Source organism: Mustela lutreola, chromosome 6 (genome assembly GCF_030435805.1).
Source record: "Mustela lutreola isolate mMusLut2 chromosome 6, mMusLut2.pri, whole genome shotgun sequence".
NCBI classification, from domain to species: domain Eukaryota; kingdom Metazoa; phylum Chordata; class Mammalia; order Carnivora; family Mustelidae; genus Mustela; species Mustela lutreola.
In genome coordinates this window covers 79,508,957-79,535,871 of record NC_081295.1, presented here as the reverse complement: position 1 = coordinate 79,535,871, position 26,915 = coordinate 79,508,957, and the positions used below count along the sequence as shown (strand labels likewise).

The 26,915-nt window shown below is 34.4% G+C and overlaps 1 protein-coding gene across 5 annotated transcripts in view; it reads right to left on the bottom strand.

Moving 5' to 3' along the window:
* Window positions 1-3,531: 3,531 nt before the first annotated feature.
* The window catches only part of TBC1D32 (TBC1 domain family member 32), a 248,840-nt gene continuing 225,456 nt past the window's right edge, over window positions 3,532-26,915 (bottom strand). For all 5 annotated transcript variants that reach the window (XM_059177703.1, XM_059177706.1, XM_059177704.1 and 2 more), the window contains 2 exons: window positions 19,023-19,211; window positions 3,532-5,367 (listed from right to left, as the gene is read on the bottom strand). In XM_059177703.1, coding sequence (XP_059033686.1) covers window positions 5,248-5,367; window positions 19,023-19,211 — 309 coding nt within the window. In that variant the 3' untranslated portion in view covers window positions 3,532-5,247. The remainder of the gene's footprint in view (window positions 5,368-19,022; window positions 19,212-26,915) is intronic.

Genomic DNA, 26,915 nt, shown 5'->3' with positions numbered 1-26,915 from the left:
CACTCCCCATAGTGGAAGATTCACATATAACTTTTGATTTGCTCAAAAATGTGACTACCAATAGCCTTCTGTTTACTGGAAACCTTACTGATAATAGTCAATTAATACATATATTTTGTATATTTTATGTACTATATATTCTTAAACTAAGCTAGATGTAAAAATATTAAGTCATAAGGAAGAGAAAATACATCTACAAACTGCACTGTAAAAACAAAACCAAACTATAAATGAACCTACACAGTTTAAATCTGTGTTGTTCAACTGTATACCTGGAAAAATCCCAAAATACGTGGAAACTAAATTACACGTCTCTAAATAACCCATGTATCAAACAAAACCAAAAGGTAAAATATAAAGTATTTCCAACTATAGAAAATGTGTAAGCAACAAATCAAAATTTGTGGATGCAACTAAGGCAGTACTTACTGGGAATTTCAAAGCACTAACCAGCCATACTAGAAAAGAAGGATCTCAAATTAATGACTTTAAGAAACTAGATAAATATGAGCAAATGAAACTGAAAGAAAATAGAAGGATAATAAAGTTCTGAGTGGAAATCAGTGGAACGGAAAACAGAAAAAGAGAAATTGTTGAAACTAAAAGCTAGTTCTTTGAGAACATTTATAAACTTCTAGCCAGACAGATCATGAAAAAAGTAAGATGCAAATGAACATTACCAAAACTGAGAGCAGTGACATCATCACAAATTATACACATATTAAAAATGTAACAAATATTATGAACAACTCAGCGCCCATAAATTTGGCAGTTTGATAAAATGGAGAAATTCCTTAAAATAAATTACCAAAGTTCACTTAAGTATAAATATTTTGAATAGCCATGTATCTATGAGAGAAATTAATTTTCTTTTGTAAAAAAATCTTATCAAAATGTAAGTTGGTGCAGCCACTTTGGAAAACAGTGTGAAGATCCCTTAAGAAATTAAAAATAGAGCTTCCCTATGACCCTGCAATTGCACTACTGGGTATTCCCAAAGATACAGATACAGATGTAGTGAAAAGAAGGGCCATCTCTACCCCATTGTTCATAGCAGCAATGGCCACAGTCACCAAACTATGGAAAGAACCAAAATGCCCTTTCAATGGACGAATGGATAAGGAAGCTGTGGTCCATATATACTATGGAGTATTATGCCTCCATCAGAAAGGATGAATACCCAACTTTTGTATCAACATGGATGGGACTGGAAGAGATCATGCTGAGTGAAATAAGTCAAGCAGAGAGAGTCAATTATCATATGGTTTCACTTACCTGTGGAGCATAAAGAATAACACAGAGGACACGGGGAGATGGAAAGGAGAAGTAAGTTGGGGGAAATTGGAAGGGGAGACAAACCACAAGAGACTGTGGACTCTGAGAAACAAACTGAGGGTTTTGGAGGGAAGGGTAGTAGGGGGTTGGGTGAGCCTGGTGGTGGGTATTATGGAGGGCACATACTGCATGGAACACTGGAGGTGGTACATTAACAATTGATTCTGGAACACTGAAAAGAAATTAAAAATTTTTTTTAATCTTATCACAAAGAAAATTCCAGGCTTCTCTGGGAAATTCTATCAAACATTGAAGGAAAATATATAATACCTTTTATACAAACTTCTAGACTATAATACCATTTCATATAAACTTCTAGAAAACAGATGAACACTTCTCATTTTATGAAGCCAGCATTATCATGATACCAAAATCAGAAAAAGAATACAGACCAATATCCCTTATGAACATAAAAATCCCTAATAAAATTTTAACAAATCAAGTCTGACAATATGTAAAAATGATAATATATTATGACCAATTAGAATTAATCTTAGGAATGCATGATTTGTTTGGTATTAGGAATATTTGGGAAGTTACCATATCAACAGACCAAATAAAAATGAAACTCATGTAAAGATTACTTTCACATAAAGTATTCGATAAAATCATTTCCAAATTCTATTCCTGAAACTCTCACCAAAATAGAAATAGAAAGGATTTTCCTCAACTTGTTTAAGGTATCCACAAGTAACCTACAGCTAACATAATTGCTGATGTTGAGACACTTCCATTACAATAGATTTATCAATTTTTCTTTGCAGTATTTATCTTTTGATAATCAGCTTTATTGAGGCAAAACTTAAAATACACTCATTTTAAGCACACAATTCAAAGTACTTTTAAAAATATAGTCATGTAGCCATAATTACAATTATGACATAGATGTCCCCTCTGCCTCTATGTAGTAAATCCCTTTTCTTCACACCCAACCCCAGTCTAGGCCCTGGAAATCAGTAACCTTCTGTCACATAGATATAACTTTTTTTAGAACATCATGTAAATGAAATCCTATGTACACTTTTGTGTGCATCAGTAGGTGGTAATTTTTAATGCTGAGATGTATTCCATTTTATGGAATGAACTACATTTGTTTATCTATTCACCAGTTGGGTTGTTTCCATTTTGGGACTATGATGAATAAAGCTGTATTATTCATGCCTGCCTCTGTATGGAGATATCTTTCATTTCTTTAGGGGAAATGCTTACAAAGAATATTGCTGAGTCACACAGTGAAGTGTGCGTTTAACTTAATTTGAAAAAGAAAAAACAAAACAAAACCCAAACTTCCAAAATGGCTGTTGCAGTTTTCACTCCTACGGTGATGAGTCTCATGACATTCACTCCACCATTTTTTTCTTCAGTGGGTTTTCCTTTCCTTACTGCATCATTTCCACTCACATATAAACATGTTTCCATTCTCCATCTTAAAAAATCTTTTGACCCCACGCCTCCTCTAGTTACCACCCATATTCTCTTTCCCTGTTCAGCAATGCTCCTAGAAGGATGGGTCTCCAATCTTTCCTCTCAGCATCAATTAACCCTGCTCCAAACAAACTTCACTACTCCATCAAAACTGTTCTCATCAAAGCCACCACATCCAGAGATAAATTCTTGTCATCTTTAAGACTACGTTTTCACAGTTTAAAATTATTCATCTCCCCATGAGGACTGTGAACTCTGTGAGTAGTAGTGCTATTAAGTGCTGTTATTTTTCCTATCCTGGATATTAAAAATATTATATGTGCAACCCTCAAAACATGTCTGTTTAATGAACAACCAAAGAAATTTCTTTAACATCTTGAATTGGAAAATCAAACTAGAACATGCCATAATTTAATAATCATAGATTTAGTTAGAATTCTATTAAAGTTAGATTAATTTCTGAGATTTACTTTACCTTCACAGAATCCTTAGATGCCTATGCATTATGAGGAGGCATAACTACAGAGATGAAATTCTGAGGAGGCATAACTACAGAGATGAAATTCTGAAAACAGGTATTCAAAGATTTATATACGAGTGCTTACATTTTCCCTTTTGTTTATACTGTTTTCACATTTGTTTGCACTGTTATCATAAAATATAGTTTCTCATAATGAATCCTGTAAAATGTATGAGGTATCCGTTCACAAAACAGAAATAAAGTCTGTCCTAAGGACTTATACTTTAAATAATTAAAAACAAAACTGAAAGTCAAGGCAGAGTTGTGTTTATTTCTATTCTAAATAGTATTCTTAGAATAATAGGTACAAAAATAATTTACAATGTTAGCTACATAAACAACAATATTTTACATTTTATTTCACCAAATTGCTAGGTCATTGTTCATAAAGACATTTATTTAACAAATGAACACAAATGCCTTCTGGCTTCAGCTGAATTCACTTTTCCAAAATGTAACTGTTATTATCTAGATCTTACTTCAGTTTCCAATCAAAATCACCAATGAATAATATAAAACTAAGATAGTTCCTTTTCCATCTATATTTCCAATTACCATGTAAGAGCTTTTAAAAGGAAATAATGCTGCAATTTCTTAGTATCAATAACAGTAACTCAGGAACAGAATGGAAGAAATGAAACCATAAACATGTATTACAGCTTTCCAAAATTAAGTTTGAAAGTAGACAAAAGCTTGGTATTTTGAGTAACCTAGGACTCTCTTACTTAACTCCTATCAACCAGAGCTAAAGGGAGCAATATGTCAAATTAACTTGCTCAATTTTCTTTTCTCAACTGTTTCAATGCCCTTTACGAACACCATTACTGAGCAGCTACTGTTAGCATTAACAGCATAAAACCCAATTTTGGAAGGTTGATATTACAATAGCCTAAATATCACACAGCTGAAAACTCTATGGTGCCAGTTGTTTCATGATACTGAAAGGAAAAATGAGTTTGTGGATGAGCTATTTTTGGTTTTAGAAAAAAAGGCTTCAAAATGGTTTTATTGGTTGATTTATATTTAAATATAAGTAATGCATACAAAATGACTACCACCCATAAGTTAAAAAAATTTGTTAAAATTGCTAACTGAAAAATATTTTTATGTATTATTTTTCACATATTAAATGTGACAGTTATAAGAAAACAGACTTTAGCAAATTGTATTAATCTCACTGGAGCAAAGCCTTCTATTTAAGTAAAACATTGTGTTACTCATTTAAAATAATTTAGAAGTTATTCTCCTTAATGTTAAGTTCAGTACAAATAAAATTTATCACTAAGAAAAATGCATAACAAACACAAAGTCAAATGCTTATCAGTATGAAATAACTAATCTATCTTCTAAATGAACCATGTAGAGCCTACACTTCAACATGAAAAATTGTAAGTTGATATAGGTATCAAAAACAATTCCTAGAAAAACAATTATGTCTGAGAACAATAGTTTTCTTAGTATTTGCTATGATAAATATAATTTATTTTCACCACATGTAAAATTAGTAATTGTGGCCTTGTCTATTTCCTTTATAGGTGCAGACAAAAGATGAAGAAAATAAATGTCTTCCTTGTTCATATGGACTCTCTCTCTGGCTAGTCAAACAATTATTTATAATGTTGATGCTTCTTTCAAAACTCATTTAGAAAAAAATATTTTAATCTTCTGGTAAAGAAAGAGATGTCAGTTGGGACCAGCTCTTAAACATAAAGAACTATAAGTAAATTAGATCTGATTCTAAAACAGCCTAAGAAAACAATGAACTTAACAAAAATAAATTTACTTCATGTCACAAATTGAGCTAACTCCTAATCAAATATATATTATTATATTGAAAGAGTCCCAGTATTGATTCACAATATGTGTATTCACAAAGCATATATTATTTTAGACACAGAAGACAATCAAGTCCCCCTGTTTTCTTTACAAATAAATAAAACATGACATTAAACCATGCGCTCCACCATCTATGTGCTCTGCACTCTAATGTTCCGCATGTCTCTCAGCACTACTGTTCGGTAGTTTTGTTCCAAAGTCTCCATGTATTCAAAGTAATCACTCACTCGAAAACCATGCAGTGCTTCTTCCTGTCAAAAAATACATAGAGAAAGTAATTTGCTTGCATAAAGAAACACAATTCTAAGTTGATAAATTTTAAGTAGTTGACTTTTTCAGCTATAGATGGGGCTTTATGTTGCTAGTAAATATGTAATTGCTTTTTATGTAGTAGGCTATGTATGTATGTAATAGCAAGAAATCAAGTACCTATGAAACAAGCTTGTCTGTTTGTAAAACCAAATACATTTTACAGCTAATAAAAAATAAGACAAATTCTTACTTAATGAAATCTTCCTACTATTTTGGATAGAGGGAGATAAACCATAAGTGACTCTTAATCTCACAAAACAAACTGAGGGTTGCTGGGGGGAGGGGGGTTGGGAGAAGGGGGTGGGATTATGGACATTGGGGAGGGTATGTGCTTTGGTGAGTGCTGTGAAGTGTGTAAACCTGGTGATTCACAGACCTGTACCCCTGGGGATAAAAATATATGTTTATAAAAAATAAAAAATTAAAACAAAAATAAAGTTTCAATTGTAGAATGATTGTTCACATTTTTAATGAATAAAGACCTTTAAGCTTATCAAAGGATACTATAATGTTACAAGAAATATCTGTTCTACAGCTCTGAAGGTTCATAAAACCTTCAATAGTCTATAACTCATAATGTTGGTACCGTGCATGTCTATGCTAATTCTGAATTTAATGGTATGTCCCAAATGAGGCATTCAAGAATAAATTAAAACAGTAGGAAGATTCACTTAAAATCTTGGAGACTTTAAGGGAATTGTACAGTTACTTCTTTTAAAATTTCTAAATACAAGCAATGAAGTACCTACCCTCCAAAAATTCTATAGAAAAATCATATCTAATCCAATGTAGTATTATGGTCAGAGTTTTGGAGGTTATTTTAAAAATTGGACAATTCATACCTTTCTAGAGATTACAGTTTAGAGATAAAAGTACTAACAAAACCCAAAAGCAATTCAAAAAGAACAAAAGATAATATACTATCCTACCAGATATTGTGTTTGAGGTGATCAGTTTATAGATGAGATACATGAATGTATAATGACTAGGAAAACACTACACGCAATTCTCAGTAAGGATGAATGTTTGTAAAAGCCTTCCTCAAATGTTACTGCTCACTTAAGTAATAGTTCTCAGCTTGCAAATGACTTGGAAGAATTTATACTTATTTTGCCATGTATCACCTGAAATATGGATAATCTGGAGGAATAGTTGGTACATCAAAAAAAATTATTACTGATCTACAAGTCTGATGTTAGAGCTGAAAAAACTAAATGATGTTAAGTTGTATGGGTAACATTATAACACTGGCTAGAGTTAACTCCTCCCAACATAAAAATTTGAACTTTGGGCGCCTGGGTGGCTCAGTGGGTTGAGCCGCTGCCTTTGGCTCCGGGCATGATCTCTGGGTTCTGGGATCAATTCCCGACTCAGACTCTCTGCTCGGCGGGGAGCCTGCTTCCCTCCCACTCTCTCTGTCTGCCTCTCTGCCTACTTGGGATCTCTCTCTGTCAGATAGATAAATAAAATCTTTAAAAAAAAAATTGGACTTTACCCTTAATTTAAAAATAATTGTTATCTATTCTTTTATCTCTTCATTAACTCATTCATTCTTGATTATAAACTGAAGACACAAAGGTTAATTTGGCAGGTCCCTGTCCTAAAACATTAACAGCTGAGATACATATTGTCTCTGTTTTATGTATAAGCAACTCAATCAAAGGGAAGATGTTCATCTTATGAGTACCAGAAATACTGGGTCTTTGTAAATTTCTCTCTTATCAAAAAATAGTTCGCTTTGCTTTTGGGGAAAACAGGATTGAAGTAAGACAATTCTTACTGTTCAAGAATTCACTTTAAACAGTTACTGTTGTAGGTCATGGAACTATTTATGAATTTAACCATTCTTTTCATTCAAATTATGTGTGATTTGGCACTGATCAATTCATTAAAACTTTTATGAGGAAGTTTGTATGTCTGTGGAGAGAAATTATAGTAATGTGTTATTCTAACCAGATAAAAACCCAATGTCAGAAAAATTGCTTTAGTGCATATACATGATTTTTAAAAGAATACTTATTGTTTATTAACTGAATCACAATAGGAGATGACACCATTTGAATAATAGCTCTAATAATTATTTTCTTGGCAAAAATATGCAAAATCTATTGAACATCTTTTAATTACTGTTCCACTTATGGAGAACCATTGTTATCACTTGTTTACATATATTTTTTCCTTAAAATATATTTTGAGTTATGGCTTTAATTTTTGGACATTAATTTCAAAATAAAGAGAAAATACCCTGATAACTATTCTGAAGAGACACCCATAATGCAAACTGGTGCAGCTACTCTGGAAACAGTATGGAGTTTCCTCAAAAAGGTAAAAATAGAACTACCCTACAATCCAGCAACTGCACTACTAGGTACTTCCCCAAAGGACACAAAAATACTGATTTGAATGGACACATGAATCCCAATGTTTACAGTAGCATTATCAACAATAGCAAAATAATGGAAAAAGCCCAAAGGTATATCAACTGATAAATGTATAAAGAAGATATGGTATATGCATGCATACACACACACACACACACACACACACACACACACACACACATGCTGGAATATTACTCAGCCATCAAAAAGAATAAAATCTTGCCATTTACAATGATATGGGTGGAGCTAGAGAGTATTATGTCAAGGAAAATAAGTCAAAGATAGATACCATATGATTTCATTCATATGTGGAATTTAAGAAGTAAAACAGATGAACATAGGGGGAATAAAGGGAGGCAAACCATAAAGTAGATGCTTAATTATAGAGAACAAACTGAGTGTTGCTGGAGAGGAGGAGGATGGGGGATAGATTAAATGGGTGATGGGGATTATGGAGGGCCTTTTGATAAGCACTGGGTATTGTATCTTAGTAATGAATCACTGAATTCTACTCCTGAAACTAATATACAATATGTTATCTAACTGCAATTTAAATAGAAACTTGAAACAAATAAAAATGGCCACATAAGTCTATAAAGATCATTATTTCATAAGAGAGAAATATTCATTTTTAAAAGAATGTTTTTAAATGATGCAGCTCATTATTTAAATTTTACAATTTATAACTTTGAATAAAATCTTCAGAATCTCTAATTCTACTTTTTATCTTCAGAGTGGTGTATTCTTCATTTTAGCCTAAATATTCTCTAATGTCTTTAGTGGATAACTTGACTTTGTAATTATAACCATTTAGGCTGCCAGCTTATCATTCAATTTATAGCAGATAATTTCTTCAGAATACTGCTTTATCATTTGGCTATAGATCTCAGTGTACTGGATTCTGTGTAAAAATATGAATTAATTTGTTTTTTTTTTCAGTAATCTCTACCCCTAACGTGGGTCTTGATTTTATGACCCCAACATTAAGAGTTGCATACTGTCCTGAGCTAGCCAGGCACACCTGAATTCCCTTATTCTTTAAGTAGACAAACATATGTAATTATATAAGCAATACTATCCCTTTTTATATAAACAATGGACTATTTTTTCTAATATGTTACTTCTGAAGTGGTTTACACCTTGGTTAGAATTCATTTTGAGCATACTGCATTTTCTTTTTTGTATCTCAATAGCTTTTCAACCAGTGATTGGCTCTCTTCATTAATGCTAGGCTTCAAATGTTGAATCATCAAAAAGCATTAAAAAATTACTATTCTAGAGTGTCTGGGTGGCTCAGTTGATTAAGCATATGCCTTTGGCTCAGATCATGATCCCAGGGTCCTGGGTTTGAGTCCTGCATCAGGCTCCCTGATCAGTGGGGAGTCTGCTTCTTCCTTTCCCTCTGCTTCTCCCTCTGCTTGTGCTCTCTTTCACTTGCTTGTTCTCTCAAATAAATAAAATCTTTTAAAAAATGGTGAGCCTGGTGGGTATTATGGAGGGCACGTATTACATGGAGCACTGGGTGTGGTACATAAACAATGAATTTTGGAACACTGCAAAAAATAAAATAAAATTCAAAAAAATAATAAAATAAAAAATAAAAATTACTATTCTAAACCACAATATTTCATGTGCATTCAATATTACATGATGTGGTATATACACAGCTTGTCTCTCTCCTTTGTATATACAACCCAGTTTCAAATATGTATCCACTGATTTTTCTTTTACTATTGAGAACATTTAACTAGAAGGTCCACTGAATTTAAGGTTTTTAAAAAGGTAACCAGACTAGTTAGTGAGAGTCAACCTGATATACTAGAAGGAGTACAAGATTTGGAGTCATACCAAAAAGGGTCCAAACCCCCCTGTACTAGTTACTAGATGTATGAACCTGAGGAAGTTTACTGACACTCTAAGTCTCAATTTCTCCTATGCAAATGCAGACAATAATGGCATAAAGTTGTACTGCCTAGACTCCTTTTCCTGGACTATAAAACCTTACATGATCTGGCCCTGACTCCTCTCTTACTGTTCTATCTCCCCTTGTTCTGCCACAGTGGTCATCTCAACACTTTCTAAGTGGGTCAACCTCATTCTTACCTCTAAGATTCTGCATTTGCCTTTCTTTCTATTTAGAAGAATTTTGCCCAGAAGTCCTTGCTTTGCTTTTTCCTTTGCTTCATTCAGATCTCTGCTTACTCTCTCAGAGTAGCCTTTGCTGGACTCTATACAGCATCTCTGACTTAGTATGACTCTCTTAAGATGTCTGATTTCCTTATGATAAGATCTATCAACACCTGAAGTATTATGGGGTTTTTTTAAAGATTTTATTTATTTATTTGACAGACAGAGATCTCAAGTAGGTGAAGAGGCAGGCAGAGAGAGAGAGAGAGAGGAGGAAGCAGGCTTCCCACTGGGCAGAGAGCCCAATGAAGGGCTCGATCCCAGGACCCTGGGATCATGATCTGAGCGGAAGGCAGAGGCTTTAACCCACTGAGCCACCCAGGCACCCCTGAAGCATTATGTATTTATTCAAATACTTGTCTACCACTAGAATGAAGGCCAGTGTGGGTAGGGACATGGCCTGTCTTATAATACAGCTGTGCCTGGGACACAGCTGTTGTACAATAGTCGATTAAGTCAATGAGTGAATTATTATTACCCATTAATCCCTTTGTCCAGTGCCTGGCATTCAATAAGCACTCAAGGTGTTAATGGTTTCATAGGAAGAACATCTTTATTTACTGATGGTCTCTAAAATGGCTAAGTTAGATTTTCTTGATCACGCTACAAATCTATAATGTTCAACATCGAAGATTACTGACTCGTCTGTTTTTCAACCCCTTGCCAAAAACATAAGGGAACATTTCACTTAAAATATTATATTACTGTCTTTTCTTGCAATATCTCAGGAACGTGCCCCTTACAGAAATCAAACTATACCTATGCTTTCAAACATTACTTATATCAGCTAAAGTTTCCAAAAATAATTTCTAGCAAAAATGTTTTTAATTTTTTTTCTAAATATTTTATTTATTTATTTGGCAGAGAGAAAGAGAGATCACAACTAGGAAGAGGCAGGCAGAGAGAGAGGGGGAAGCAGGCTCCCTGCTGAGCAGAGAGCCTGATGAGGGACTTGATCCCAGGACCCTGAGGTCATGACCTGAGCCAAAGGCAGAGGCTTAACCCACTGAGCCAAACATGTTAGAGCCACTGAGCCTCTAAAAAAGAAAAAAAAAAAAAAAGTTTTTTTAGAGCTACTGCAAGTCTTGTAAATCTGGAATATGAATCAAAGATAATGCTTTTTGGGGTGGCAAATTATACAAAGTACAAAAAGACTGGGTGTGCTAACATTACATGCCTTAGTTTTATGACTTCAGGATCAAGTTTAAGCATGTTTGCTATATTATTTCCCAAATTTAATTATTAATGCATTTGAAAGATGATTTCAAAAAAAGACATAATAGTTCTTTATAAAGTGTGAAGAAAAGTCACTTTGAATGGGCTAAATGGGAACAATGAGTTGACACTTATTAATAATCACCTGGAAATATATAAAAGTTTAGGACAAAAGGTGTAGAACTTAATATATCAAGGTAACTTAAAGGATTCACATGGATATCAAATGTCACATAAGAAGCATCAAATTATATAGTAAGAGTCACATGAAAGAAGGAGTTTTGTGAAATTGGCTCTGCTCTTTACCTTTGCTAGAGATGATTTTTTGATTTTTTGTGTAGGACCTTCTTTCTTGGTCAAAATGGTAGGAAAACAACCAAACTGTAAGTAATGTTTTTTCTAGTATGTTTCTCCTGGGGTGCTTGGTATAATCAGAAATCCCAGAGCTCAACAGCCCCAAAGCTATTAAATCCCTGGTGTTGGCATTCTGGATTCAAGTTTCAAAAGTAACATTTTTACATAGTCAAAGGTTTCAAGCGATTTGAGATTTTATACTAAAACCTGGCAACTCAGGCCTGTCACGAAAATTGTTTGGGTAGGTCTGGGGAGGAGTCCAGATATGTCAGTTTTAATAAGCACACTAAGGATCCTCAGGATTAGGGAAGTTTATGGAGTGTGCGTAGCTCTGGACAGAGTATGAGGTTCGTAAGTATTTAGGAAAGAGTATGTGATTCATAAAGGATTTTAACTCAAATAATCTCACACTGATCAGAATGGGTAGAATTAGCAACTCAGGAAACAACAGATGTTGGCAAGGATGCAAAGAGGGAACCCTCTCACACCATTGGTGGGAATGCAAACTTGTACCGCTACTCTGGAAAATTGCATGGAGCTTCCTCAAAGAGGTAAAAATAGAACTTTCCATGAACCAGGAATTACATTACTGGGTATTTATACAAAGAACACAAACATAATGATTCGAAAGGGTACATGCACCCCAATGTTTATAACAGCAATGTCCACAACAGCCAAAATATGGAAAGAGACTAGAGGGCCATCAACAGATGAACGGCTAAAGAAGATGTAACACACACACACACACACACACACACACACACATACAATGTAATATTACTCAGCCATCAAAAAAAAAAAAAAAAAAGAAATCTTGCCATTTCCAGTGACATGGGTGGAACTAGACGGTATTATGCCAATCGAAGTAAGCCAGGCAGAGAAAAATAAACACTGTATGATTTCATTCATATGTAGAATTTAAGAAACAAAACAGATGAATATAGGGGAAAGGAAGAAAAAATAAAATGAAAACAGAGAGGGAGGCAAACCATAAGACTCTTAACTATAGGAAACAAACTGAAAACTGCAGGGGGTGGGGTGGGGAGATGGGGTAACTGGGTGATGGTTAATAAGGAGGGTACTTGATATAATGAGTACGAGTGTTATATGCAACTGATGACTCACTAAATTTAACCCTGAAAGTAATAATCCAGTATATGTTAACTAAACTTAAATACAAAATTTAAAAATAATAAATAATTAATTAACTTTAAATAAAGTTAATATTTAAAAATATTAAATTTAATATATTAAATTTAATATTTTTAAATATTAACTTTATTTTTAAAGTTAATTAATTATTTATTATTTTTAAATTTTGTATTAATTTAATATTTGATATTAAATTTAATATTAAATAATATTAAATTAAATTAATATTAATTAAATAATATCAAATTTAATATTTAAAAATAATAAATAATTAATTAACTTTAACGTAGCTGAGGGATACGTGGGCATTGTGTGATGACTAGGGAGATGATCTAATCCTGGCAGGGTAAATGAGGGAACAGGCCTTGATCAGATACAATGTAAGAGAACGATCCTGACCTAGATCTGAAGTGTATGTCAGATATTACTATGATTTCCTAAAATATCTACAGGGTTAGAGAAGAAAAAAATGGAAGCAAAGTATATGGTCTAGTTATGGACTCAGAAAAAAGGCCTACATCCTTTGCTATGCTTGTATACAATCTTTTTCTTCAGTTAATAACGAGAAAGATGGGACAGGGATGTAGATATTCAAATAACTGCTATTTTTTTTTTAATGCACTTGCTATGTGCCAGACAGTATTCTAGAAGTATTTTACGAAAACATATCATTTAATTCCTCAACAATTCCATGGAATAGGTATTATTTACACCCAATTATACAGATGAGAAAACTGAGGCACAGAAAGGTTAAGCAAGGTGTCCAAGCTTACAGAGTGACAGAGCCAAAATCTGAATGCAAGCAAACCCAGTGATACAAGAACAGTGAAAAACACTTATTTGCAAACTACAGTTAACATAAAACCGAACGTGTTTTATCTATTCCCTCAGATGATGAATTATTTTTTGTACCATGTATACTTTTGTCTTTTAAAAGCTTAGCAATTCATGTGCTGTTTCTCAGACTGATCTCCATTCCTTACCCTGTCAACATGTTCTGGTAACAGCTGCAGGAACAACAACAACAAAATTCCTCTTGACAATTTACTGATTGAATTGAAATTAATTTGATTTTTTCATAATTATAAATTGATTTTGCCATAACATGCAGGATTTAGTTGAAGCATTTTAATTAAGTATCTTGAGCATTCACAACCTGATTTTCACTGGAAGGCAATCTTTTCCTAGCCTGGCATTTCGGTGACGTTTTTTCCAAGTTGAAATCAATTGAATTCACAAACTAAAACCAAGATCACTGCCAACCCGTTATCATGCTAGAGAGAAATGCAATATAGCCAGTTGGCTAAAACAGTGGGTCTTCTAAAGTACTATTACACTCTTTCTAAAGTGGCTTGCTTGCATGAGTGAGTAAGAGTGAGTGACTGGGAAAGAGAGAGCAAGAGGAAGGGAGGGAGGGAGAAAGAGAGAGAAAGTGACAGAGACACTCCACTTAAGAAAAGGAGGGGGGCATCTGGGTGGTTCAGTGGGTTACGCCTCTGCCTTCAGCTCAGGTCATGATCCCAGGGTCCTGGGATCCAGCCCCGCATTGGGCTCCCTGCTCAGTGGAGAGCCTGCTTCTCCCTATCCCCCTGCCTGTCTCTCTGCCTACTTGTGATCTCTCTCTCCGTCAAATAAATAAAATAAAATAAAATAAAAAGGAAAACCAACAAACTTTAGACTTTTAAGTTCACTGGTATATTTAAGAGTACTGTGCTTCTTTTTCTAGAGCATGTTTTTCTTTCTGGTAAGTGTAATGCTCACAGATTTTCTGAACCATCATCTATCACTGATAAAAAAAAAATCCAGGACCCTGAATCCAAGGACTAAGTAAGCCCTTCAACAAACCTTCAGAAGTTGTCTTAGCTCAGGACTGATCTATCATATCAATCACCACATGTGGGAGTAATACACTCATTGTACATAATATATAATGCTGCTCTATTATCAAACCCACTTCATTTATTGTGTCTACAAAGAAAATGTGAAAAACTCAGAAAACACCTTGCTGATATCATCTTATACCCATGCCGTTCATTTAATCATTTAGTGATTTAGTCAAAAGGGGAAAAATAAAGTGTTTGGGGTTTTGGGGGTGGGATTTTGTTTTTCAAGTAAACTTGGCCTGACTATTCATGTTCACCATCTGGCCTAAGAAATTCCAAATCATCTTTTTAATACACTGATCATGAAGAATTACTCAGTGGGCTATCAGAAACATAGGCAATGCATTTAGACTCCTAATTGCCCAATTTAAAATCCTGAGCCTAAACCCAAATGAATACAAATGGGTTAATATTGTTTCTATACTATATGCTTCAGACAGATTATTATCATTCCTAAAGCAATGGTTCTATCATGTCAATCTCGGTCAATAAATGAAACTTAAACCAGAAAATTTTAACTGCATATTTTCAATCTTCTGGAACCATCCCATTACCTGAAGTTTCTCAGGATAACTGATAATAGTTGAAAACATGCTTGTGGTTTTCAGTGTTTTGGAAACTTTCAATTGGGCCTGATTATTTGAATATATTTATAACAGATGCTTGTTTTATCTATTTTTATATAATGATTCAATACCCCCCTTTTAAAAAGTTTTATTATGAAAGAAGTATGGACCCATTCTTCATAAATAAAAACAACAACAACAACAAATATGCTAAAAAGCAAAAGTCCTCTATTCTACTCCACCTCTACAGAAGCAATCATATTTAAATATGTACAGTCAAGAGATAACATGTAACCCATATAAGAATAGTATTATGGATGTGGTTTATAGTTATATGGATAATTACTACTTTTTTTTCACCCTTTGTCCAAGTCTGAGATTTCTGGATTAGAAGCATAAAACATAATTCCCCACGTTTAATACTTAAAATTACAGTTGAAGGAGAAATTTTTAAATTATATAACTATTTCTGACTTGTCTTCAAGGGAAGGAAAAATGAACATCACTTTATTAACCAAAGATTCATGATTGGTTAAAATGTGAGTAAATGGGAAAGAGTATATATGTTTATAAACATGGGAAACAACAGGTCATAACAGGGCTTAATAGAAGAAAAGTGCATGTAATAATACTTAAATAAACCATACTCGAATTTATCTCACAAGAAAAATAACTGCCCACCAAAAGAGGTCAGTGAACTTGAGACCTACCTGTTGGAAATAGAACAAAAAATAAAATGAAGTCCAATATCATAAAGATATTTTTCCTAATCCCTCAGATGAATACAAACAGAAGGAGTAAGAAGGTTGGTTTCAGGATAAGTACTAAAATTAATTAGTGTTTTGCCAACATGTTCTTAGTTTGGATTTAAACCAATTCAATTAAAATTTTAGGACTTGAATAATGACCTTTTCCCCCTCATTTAAAAGATATTTAGAATTTATCAAGAAGTAGTCAACAAAGAGAAGAAACTGCAATAACACCAACATTAGTTAGATTTGAAGAATTTAGTATATTTTTAAATGTGAACAAAAATAAGTTCATCTTTCTCTTGTATGTTATTTGTTTATTCTATCAACAAATATTTATTAGGCACCTATTATATGCCAGGTCCTGCTAAAGGCATTAAAAACATATTAGTAAATGAGATAGACAAAAATCACTGTCCTAGTGCAACATGCACATTATACTGAGGAAGACTAACAAAAAATATATATTAAAAAATTTTGGCTATGACAAACACTGTAAGAGAAACTGAAGTGGGATAAAAGGTTAGAGAATTACAGGTTAAAGGACATTATAAGTGCTTGGGAAAATTTCAGACTCTGAAATTCCTATAATTGACCACGGTAGTAATGAAAGTGTCACTTACTAAAAAGGAACCCACATTTTGTCCTCAACATAATCCCCATTTGTTTAACCATCCCTGTTCTCCAAATTACCTCTTTCAGATAATTATTTTATTTTTCTACATAAGTTTTCCTTTTACACAATCATTGTCTTGGTATATATTTTCATTAAAAATGTTCCTAAGGAGGGCCTGCATGACTCAGTCGGTTGAGCATCCAACTCTGTCTGGATTTTGGCGCAGGTCATGATCTTTTGAGATGGAGAGCCATGTCAGGCTACCTGCTGGGCATGGAGCATGCTTAAGATTCTCTCTTCTCTCTCTTCCCTGGCCCTTCACTCGTACCTTGCTCATGCTCACTCTCTTGTTCTCTCTTAAAAAAAAAAAAAAAAAAAATTCCTGAGCTAACATTCTAGGGATATATGTAAAAAGTTTGAGACCTGGGGCACCTGGGTGGCTCAGTGGGTTAAGCCGCTGCCTTCGGCTCAGGTCATGATCTCAGGGTCCCGGGATCGAGTCCCACATTGGGCTCTCTGCTCAGCACGGAGCCTGCTTCTTCCTCTCTCTCTCTGCCTGCCTCTCTGCCTACTTGTGATCTCTCTCTGTCAATTAAATAAATAAAATCTTAAAAAAAAAAAAAAAGGTTGAGACCTTTTAAATTCAGTATTTATAAAATAAAAAAAATTCTTGATAGTTTGGCAATCTTGAATAATCAGTGGCATTTATTTATAGAAAATCATGATTAAAGGGAAAAGAGCTCTAAGTGGTAAAGAATAACGATAAAATTAAAACCACAATGAGACACCACCTCACGCCAGTCAGAATGGTTAAAATTAACAAGTCAGGAAATAACAGATGTTGGTGAGGATGCGGAGGAAAACCTTCCTACACTGTTGATGGGAATGCAGGCTGGTGCAGCCAATCTGGAAAACAGCATGGAGGTTCCCCAGAAAGTTGAAAATAGAGCTACCCCATGACCCTGCAATCACACTACTGGGTATTTACCCTCAATATACAAATGTAGTGATCCAAAGGGACACCTGCACCCCAATGTTTACAGCAGCAATGTCCACAATACCCAAACTATGAAAAGAGCCCAGATGTCCATCAACAGATGAATGGATAAAAAAGATGTGGTATAGATACACAATGGAATATTATGCAGCCATCAGAAAGTGAAATCTTGCCATTTGCAATAACATGGATGGAACTAGAAGGTATTATGCTAAGCAAAATAAGTCAATCAGAGAAAGGCAATTATCATATGATTTTACTGAAATGTGGAATTTGAGAAACAAAGCAGAGGATCATAGGGGAAGGGAGGGAAAAATGAAACAAGACAAAACCAGAGAGGGAGACTAACCCTAAGAGACTCTTAATCTCAGGAAACAAAATGAGGGTTGCTGGAGTGGAGGGGAACAGGAGGGATAAGGTGGCTGGGTGATGTACTATGGGGAGTGCTGTGTATCATATAAGACTGATGAACACAGACCCATACCGCTGGGGCAAATAATACATTATATGTTAATTTAAAAAAAGCAAAAAAATGATAAAATTAATTAACAGAAATTACTTGTTGAGCTAGAGAAAATTTAGCAAAGGACAAATGCTGGTTTTGGTGTATGCATGTGTATGTGTATTTGTGGGATGGTGAGGGGAGCAGGGGGAGGGAAACATTTGAGGGAATCTCTCAGATTCAAGGAGAGATTTTAACTTAGGGTTGGGGTTTCATCAGGAATTACACACAGGGATGTATTTATATAACCATATTTCTTAAAGTTCAGAGCTTCAAAACTCATATTACTGTGAGATAGAAAGCAAGTTATATCTTGTTTTAAAATATTAACTTACATAATGTAGTGACTTTTTAAAAAGAACGTTATGATAGAATTATCTTTCATGGAAATGTTTTATAAACATAGGTGAAAGTTTAAAAAATGCAGAATATGAAGGCATAGGAATTTACATTAAGTGTTTTTAAAATATTTCAAACCTCTATCTTAACATAGTAGTTTGAACTTTTAGTAACTAGATAAGATATAAGGAATATATGGAGATAGATATAGATATAAAATACATCTTGTGGGACAGCACACTGGCTAACAGCTTAGCTCCTTCACACTGCAGTCCCACCACTCCCGAGTGTGTCATCTTGAGCAACTTGAGTTGATGCCGCATTTCTTCATCTCTAAAATGAGAATAATGGTACCTACTTTTTTTTTTTTTTAAAGATTTTATTTATTTGAAAGAGAGAGAGATCACAAGCAGGGGGAGGAGCAGAGGGAGAGGCAGACTCCCTGCTGAGCAGAGAGCCAAACGTAGGGCTCGATCCCAGGTGCCCCTAGTACCTACTTTTTAAGGTTATTTTCAGATGACTGTCGAGAAAAGTGTCTGACATATAAGCATCTCATCAAAGTTAGCTATGAACTCTTTTTTCATTTTTTTAAGATTTTATTTAATTATTAACTATGAACTCTTAACCACCATTTTCTCTCTAAAATTACTTACTTTCAGGAAAACTTGTAGATCTTGAGTCTGAGTGTGTTGCAGAATGTCTTGCTGCAGATGCTTGAATATAGCTATACAGATATACACTTGATAATCAGGACCAAGGAAAACACAAGTAGCAATATAATGGCAGATTTCTATCCAATCCAAATAATTCCAGAAACACTGAGTTATCCATTGTAGGCAAATCTAGGAAAAAAGAAGTCACTTCATTAGAAAGCTTATAAAACCATATTTTTAAAAAGCAGTATTTTTAAATATTTAAATAAAATATTTAAATAAAAATTTTAAATAAAAATACCATATTTTTAAAAACCATATTTTAAAAATCAGTGATTCACACAAAACCAATGAAGAGTTTGACATATGATCCAAATAGAAAGACAACCTACATACTAGGATGCTTCATCTACTTGCCTGATGCATGAGAAAACTTTCATGGCTCAGGGACTCGAGACTTAGAGGTAAACTGATGATGTGCCCACTGCTCATTTACCTATTGCTTAATGCCTTCTTTATTCATACAATCCTCCTCTTACCCACAACAGCAGTCTGCTCTCTACAGATAACAAATGCTAACAGACCATTTTAATTCAGAGATGGGAGTTTCTTCTACCCTACCTTTAATCACAGAAGTATAATTATGCAGATGACAGATTGCTAAATGTTGTATTAATGCAAATGGACTCTTGCTGAATCAGAAAATAATTTAAACCAAACAGGACTGTATAACATAAAAACTGGGAGCTAATGTAGAAAACAATTTAAAATTGAGATTTTTACGAAAATCATTTATCTTACTTTTTGAGTAACATTCAGACTGTTTAGCTTATAAAAGGAATACATGCTTATTGAAGGAAAAAAACAGAAAAGGTTAAAAAAAAAAACATAGTAACAATGGCAACAGTGATTAACACTGCTAACATTTGGGTACATTAATGTTATGGGTGGAATTGTGTCTCTCTCCCAAAAAGTAGTCCAAGTTCTAACCAACCCACAGTACTTGTGCTTGTAACAATATTTGGAAACAGGGTTTTTACAGAGGTAATCAAGATAAGATGAGATCACTTTAGGTTAGTCCTATCCTAATATGACTGGTATCAGATAGGGAAAATGTGAACAGAGAAACACATACATACAGAAAGACGATGAAAAGGCACACATGGGGAATGTCATGTGAAGACAGAGGACTGGAAAATGGCATTTACAAGCCAAACCATCTAAGGCTATTAGAACATAGGAGAGAGGCATCAGAGAGTTCTTTCCCTAGCACCTTCAGAGGGAAAACAGTCGTTAAAACTTTCATTCTGGACTACTCCAAAACTGGGAGTCAATAAATTTCTGTTGTTTTAAGCTACCCATTTCATACTATTTTGATACTGTAGTCCTAGGAGACTAATATAATTACTTTCCAGTATTCTAACTTTCATTTATGATTTACAAATTACTGGTGAAGAAATATTTCCTTTGTTGAATCGCTCTTATACTTCTGTTTTTGGGGTGGGGAGCAGAAAATGGGAACAGATATAATGGCTTATCTCAATTTGTCACAGATCTAAAAAAACAGATGCAGAAAATCTTCCTTTTTTTGTTCTATTATTTATCCTTTAAAAGAAATATTCTTGAATACTTTATTTATTTATTTATTTATTCTTTAAAATTTTAATTTTTTATAAACATATATTTTTTTTTAATTTTTTATTTTTTATAAACATATATTTTTATCCCCAGGGGTACAGGTCTGTGAATCACCAGGTTTACACACTTCACAGCACTCACTAAATCACATACCCTCCCCAATGTCCATAATCCCACCCCCTTCTCCCAAACCCCCTCCCCCCGGCAACCCTCAGTTTGTTTTGTGAGATTAAGAGTCACTTATGGTTTGTCTCCCTCCCAATCCCATCTTGTTTCATTTCTTCTTCTTCTACCCACTTAAGCCTCCATGTTGCATCACCACTTCCTCATATCAGGGAGATCATATGATAGTTGTCTTTCTCTGCTTGACTTATTTCGCTAAGCATGATACGCTCTAGTTCCATCCATGTTGTTGCAAATGGCAAGATTTCATTTCTTTTGATGGCTGCATAGTACTCCATTGTGTATATATACCACATCTTCTTGATCCATTCATCTGTTGATGGACATCTAGGTTCTTTCCATAGTTTGGCTATTGTGGACATTGCTGCTATAAACATTCGGGTGCATGTGTCCCTTTGGATCACTACATTTGTATCTTTAGGGTAAATACCCAATAGTGCAATTGCTGGGTCATAGGGCAGTTCTATTTTCAACATTTTGAGGAACCTCCATGCTGTTTTCCAGAGTGGCTGCACCAGCTTGCATTCCCACCAACAGTGTAGGAGGGTTCCCCTTTCTCTGCATCCTCGCCAGCATCTGTCATTTCCTGACTTGTTGATTTTAGCCATTCTGACTGGTGTGAGGTGATATCTCATTGTGGTTTTGATTTGTATTTCCCTGATGCCGAGTGATATGGAGCACTTTTTCATGTGTCTGTTCGCCATCTGGATGTCTTCTTTGCAGAAATGTCTGTTCATGTCTTCTGCCCATTTCTTGATTGGATTATTTGTTCTTTGGGTGTTGAGTTTGCTAAGTTCTTTATAGATTCTGGACACTAGTCCTTTATCTGATATGTCGTTTGCAAATATCTTCTCCCCACAGAATCTATAAACATATATTTTTATCCCCAGTGGTACAGGTCTGTGAATCGCCAGGTTTACACACTTCACAGCACTCACCATAGCATATACCCTCCCCAATATTCATAACCACACTCCCTTCTCCCAACCCCCCTCCCCCTAGCAACCGTCAGTTTGTTTTGTGAGATTAAGAGTCACTTATGGTTTGTATCCCTCCCAATCCCATCTTGTTTCATTTATTCTTCTCCTACCCCCTTAACCCCCCATGTTGCACACCACCTCCTCATACCAGGGAGATCATATGATAGCTGTCTTTCTCCACTTGACTTATTTCGCTAAGCATGATACCCTCTAGTTCCATCCACATCGTCGCAAATGGCAAGATTTCATTTCTTTTGATGGCTGCATAGTATTCCATTGTGTATATATGCCACTTCTTTATCCATTCATCTGTTGATGGACATCTAGGTTCTTTCCATAGTTTGGTTATTGTGGACATTGCTGTTATAAACATTTGGGTGCATGTGCCCCTTTGGAACACTACGTTTGTATCTTTAGGGTAAATACCCAGTAGTGCAATTGTTGGGTCATAGGGTAGTTCTATTTTCCACATATTGAGGAACCTCCATGCTGTTTTCCAGAGTGGCTGCACCAGCTTGCATTCCCACCAACAGTGGAGGAGGGTTCCCCTTTCTCTGCATCCTCGCCAGCATCTGTCATTTCCTGACTTGTTAATTTTAGCCATTCTGGCTGGTGTGAGGTGATACCTCATTGTGGTTTTGATTTGTATTTCCCTGATGCCAAGTGATATGGAGCACTTTTTCATGTGTCTGTTGGCCATCTGGATGTCTTCTTTGCAGAAATGACTGTTCATATCCTCTGCCCATTTCTTGATTGGATTATTTGTTCTTTGGGTGTTCTTGAATACTTTCTAAAACTCATTTTGTATAGATCTGTTCAATTTTGGGGAATATTGATTCTACCTTTAAGTAGCTTGAACATGGTGTTTGTAGCACAAACTGGGTGACTTAAAAACAGAAATTTATCTTCTCACAGTTCTGCAGAACACAGGGTTGGCAGGGTTGGACCCCTCCCTCTCCTTGGCTTGTAGATGGCAGTCTTCTATGTTTTCACCTGGTCTTCCTCTAGATATCTGTGTCCAAATTTCTTCTTTTAAGGACAGCAGACAAACTGGATTAGGGCCTACCCTAATGTAATCTCATTTTAACTTAATTACCCCTTCAAATATAGTCATTCTCCAGGGTAGTGGTGGGGAAGGTTTCAACATATGAATTTTGGGGGTGGGGTGACACAATTCAGCCCCTACCAGATGGTATTAATGAATTGTTTTTGCATGTGTTATTACTTACGTCAACCAGTAACATTATTCGCAGCTATTAGAGACATATCTTTTCATCTCATTTTCCACTTGTATTTCCTATTATTGATAATGCCAACTACATATCACCTATATTTTCTTATTTTTTTACTGTAATTCCATTCTTAGGGAAAAATGTTTGCTTTATAAATATTATGACCCCATTCTATAATGCTCAAAATCTAGTCATAGAGCCTACAAGCTAACTCAGTATTGAAATTTTATCTATGAATGTCCAATGCTATCAACAGGCACAGTGTATTTAATTTCCTTTTCTCCCAACTTTAGTCTTAGTACTAATAGGATTCTTCTCTCAGATCTTGACCTGAAGGGTCAAGGGTCTGCTTGGCATGCAGAGTTCATTACCAATCTTCTATTGCCCACATAATATGGCTCTACTGCACTGGGGAGAAAATATCTTCACTATTCTTACTTTGCTAGAAAGGTTGAAGCAGACATTTTTTGAGAAGTAATACTTTTAATTCCCTAATGTACTGCTGCCCGAGTTCTGTCTCTGTTCTTTGCTATAGCTAGTAAGGCCAAGCGACTTATTCCATGCTAGGTTAATGAAAATGAGTCTCTGAATGAATTAAGGAGAAACAAAAGAAGAGTAGAAATTAGTACAAATGATCCCACAACCAGAAAAACCAGTGCCAGAAAAAGCAGTTCCCATTCAGCTGTCAGTTTTAGGTAGGGATGAGTGACATGTATACAGCGATGAGAGGGTCACAGCTTTTGACTGTCTTCTTTTTCAGCAGCCTTACTGCCCTACAGGTTGGACGGTGTGAAACTGTTGATCTGCAACTATTTTGATCTTGAAGCCTCACAACTTTATACGGTTCAAACAAAGATATCTGAACTTAAAACATACGTAGGGAAATGCTTACCTTTTTTGGTTAAAAGAAAGTTACCCCAGAATCTGCAATTAGTTCTTTCTTATACATAGTTATTAATGCAGTTTTCTGGTGTTTACATACATTCAAGCATTGTTTTATTACATTGTCTATTTTTCTTCCATTAAACAGAAATAATGCCTTTTTCTATGTATGGGAAATTTAGGAAAGGAAAATGATTATAACTGAAAACACTCTGAAAGTACACAAAGCACTATATAATATTACTCTATAAGAAAATACAGATGTTTATTATTCATTTACTATTTATCAAGTACCTAATATACAAACAAGCATTATAATTTTTAAGTAAACAAAAGACATGTAGTCTTTGCTCTCATAGAGTTGACACTCAGAGGGGAGATGTGCACTTTTTAAATATATGTCCCTCTTCATTTGGCAGAAATTATATCAGATATTCTGTGTGCAAGATGGTTCAGAATTATTAAACCGTAATAGAATTCTAAAATCGTATTCCCCTAGAAGAGTGAGCAATGAGTCACAACATTTAATCCTTAAGTAAATAACTTCTCTATAGAATGCAAAGGTTTGCAAATCAGCTAACAATCTAGAATTCTAAAAGGATAAAGGAAATAGCATGCGTCTAAGCAGAATGATAAACTCATAAAACACTTTTTTATTATGGAATTTTTCATATATATATATATGCAGTTCATGAACCAGGCCCATCACAGATTTGAAATTTTAATTGGGAAGGTTCTTCAGCACATCTGCCCCCCCCAAACAGGATACCCTTACTTAAACTTTTTAAAAGAAATAGATCATAAGTTGTGATGAATTATATGTGTTTGCTTTAAAACATACAGAAAATCTGTTACCAGTGGCATCAGTTTTTCTTCTGATCTATCACACAAGACAAAAATAATCTTAGAATATTAGCACTACCACAAGCAATATAATTACTTAAAACAGTATTTTTGCTGTTCTTTGTCTTTATGCAACATATCACTTGACTCATACAGTCAAATTACTGTGATTTAAAGTGATAGGTTATATTATCAAATATGTACTGTTGGGTTCATTTCCTTCAGTTTGATTTTATATTCTTAGGGACAGAATTTGTTTATTTTGTTGGTTACATGTATCTATATCACCATATGAAATATTTAAATGATTCCAAAGTAAATATACAAAAGTAAGGTATATTCCTTGACTCTTCAGCTCATTCCTTCCTTATCCTTATAAGCAATCATTTAAAAAAATGTGATATATTCTTTCATGTTTTTAATAAAACACATTTGTACATGCATTTGTTATCTTCACTCTTTCTTATATAAATGGTAACACACTAAACACTTTTTTTCTTCACCTTTTTAACACTTAACAAAGGATCCTGCATATCACTCCAACACAATATACAGAGGTATTTTTCATTTTTACAACTGCATGGTATTCCACCAAGGATAAACCATAATTTTTCAACCAAGTCCCTATCGATAGACATTTGCAGTTTTTAGTCTTGTGATACTAAAACCAGTGCTATAACAAACAACTGTATGTATTTTCAAATTTTTGTCAGATAATTTGACAGATTAAAATAATAAATTTAATTTTGTAATTACATTATTAATTTGGTAATTGATATGACAATTCAATAGGTTTCCATAAATGAGACTGCTGGGTTAAGGGTTAAAGGATAAATGCATATAAGATTTTGCTAGACACTGCCAAATTCCCCCTTATAAGTCAAAAAAATGTACTGCATTTTCAAAACTAAGAAGTTGAGTTCTTATATTCATGGAAATATATTAGTTATGAAACAGTTTACAAAGAAAATTAAACAAACTAATTACATTTGTTTTTACAGTAAACCAATATTCCTTAAACCAATTACTTTTAAAAACATTTAAATGGTGTTTTAGGCTTACAAGGAAAGAAAATCTTTGTATAATATACATCAAAATGTACCACAACCTTCCTAGGCAATTTTGCTCTTCAATCATACTTAAGCTTCTAAAGGACATTAAGATGCAACATTGAGATAAAAATAATTATTTTATCTGAGGAAACTATTCTCACTTGTATCTAGATTTAAAAATCAATCTCCAAAAAATGCCATAAGAATTAGGTAAAAAAAAGTCTGGTTAAGACAATTTTTTAATGGATACTTGATTAAGTCAGAATAAGTATGAACTAAATGACCAAGTTTTATGATTCAAAGACAATGTTTTTAACAACTCTTCTGTCCCTTATTTTATTTGCTCTCACCAAATAAAGAATATTAGCAAAGAAAGAAAGAAAACTGATTTCAAAATCAAAAGATGTGGCTTCAAGTGAAGTCCTTGCTGTCAAGGTAACGTCAATAAGTCAGTTCACTGACTTCATGGATTCTGAATTTCTACTTCTGTCACATGATGTAGTCAGAACTTAAAATGAGATAAGCTCTAGAAATACATCTTTATACTGCACAGGGTTGTTACACATAAGAGTATTTCTGTTGTACTTCTAGGCAAGATACTGTGTATCACACATCCAAAGAACCTGTAGATAAATCAAGCACACATACTTTTAAGGAACTTTCAACTATTAAAGAGGTAAAGGACAAAATAACTATTCCCCAGGGCAGGATACAGATTTCTACCAGAAGTACAGAAACAGTACACAAATTAAAATCTACTTGTAATTCATTTAAAAAAAAAATCTCCCAGGTGCCTGGATGGCTCAGTTGTTAAGCAGCTGCCCTCCGCTCAATTCATGATCCCAGGACCCCTGGGATCAAGCTCCACATCAGGCTCCCTGCTCAGCAGGAAGCCTGCTTCTCCCTCTCCCACTCTTCCTGCTTGTTTTCCCTCTCTCCCTGCCTCTCTGTCAAATAAATAAATAAAACTTTAAAGAAAATTTTAAAAATTTCCATTTGGACAAACATGAAGAGTAAGTAGTTGACACAAAGATGTGGCAAAGGGAGAAAGAAGGTACTATTTCAAATGGCAACATCAGCAAC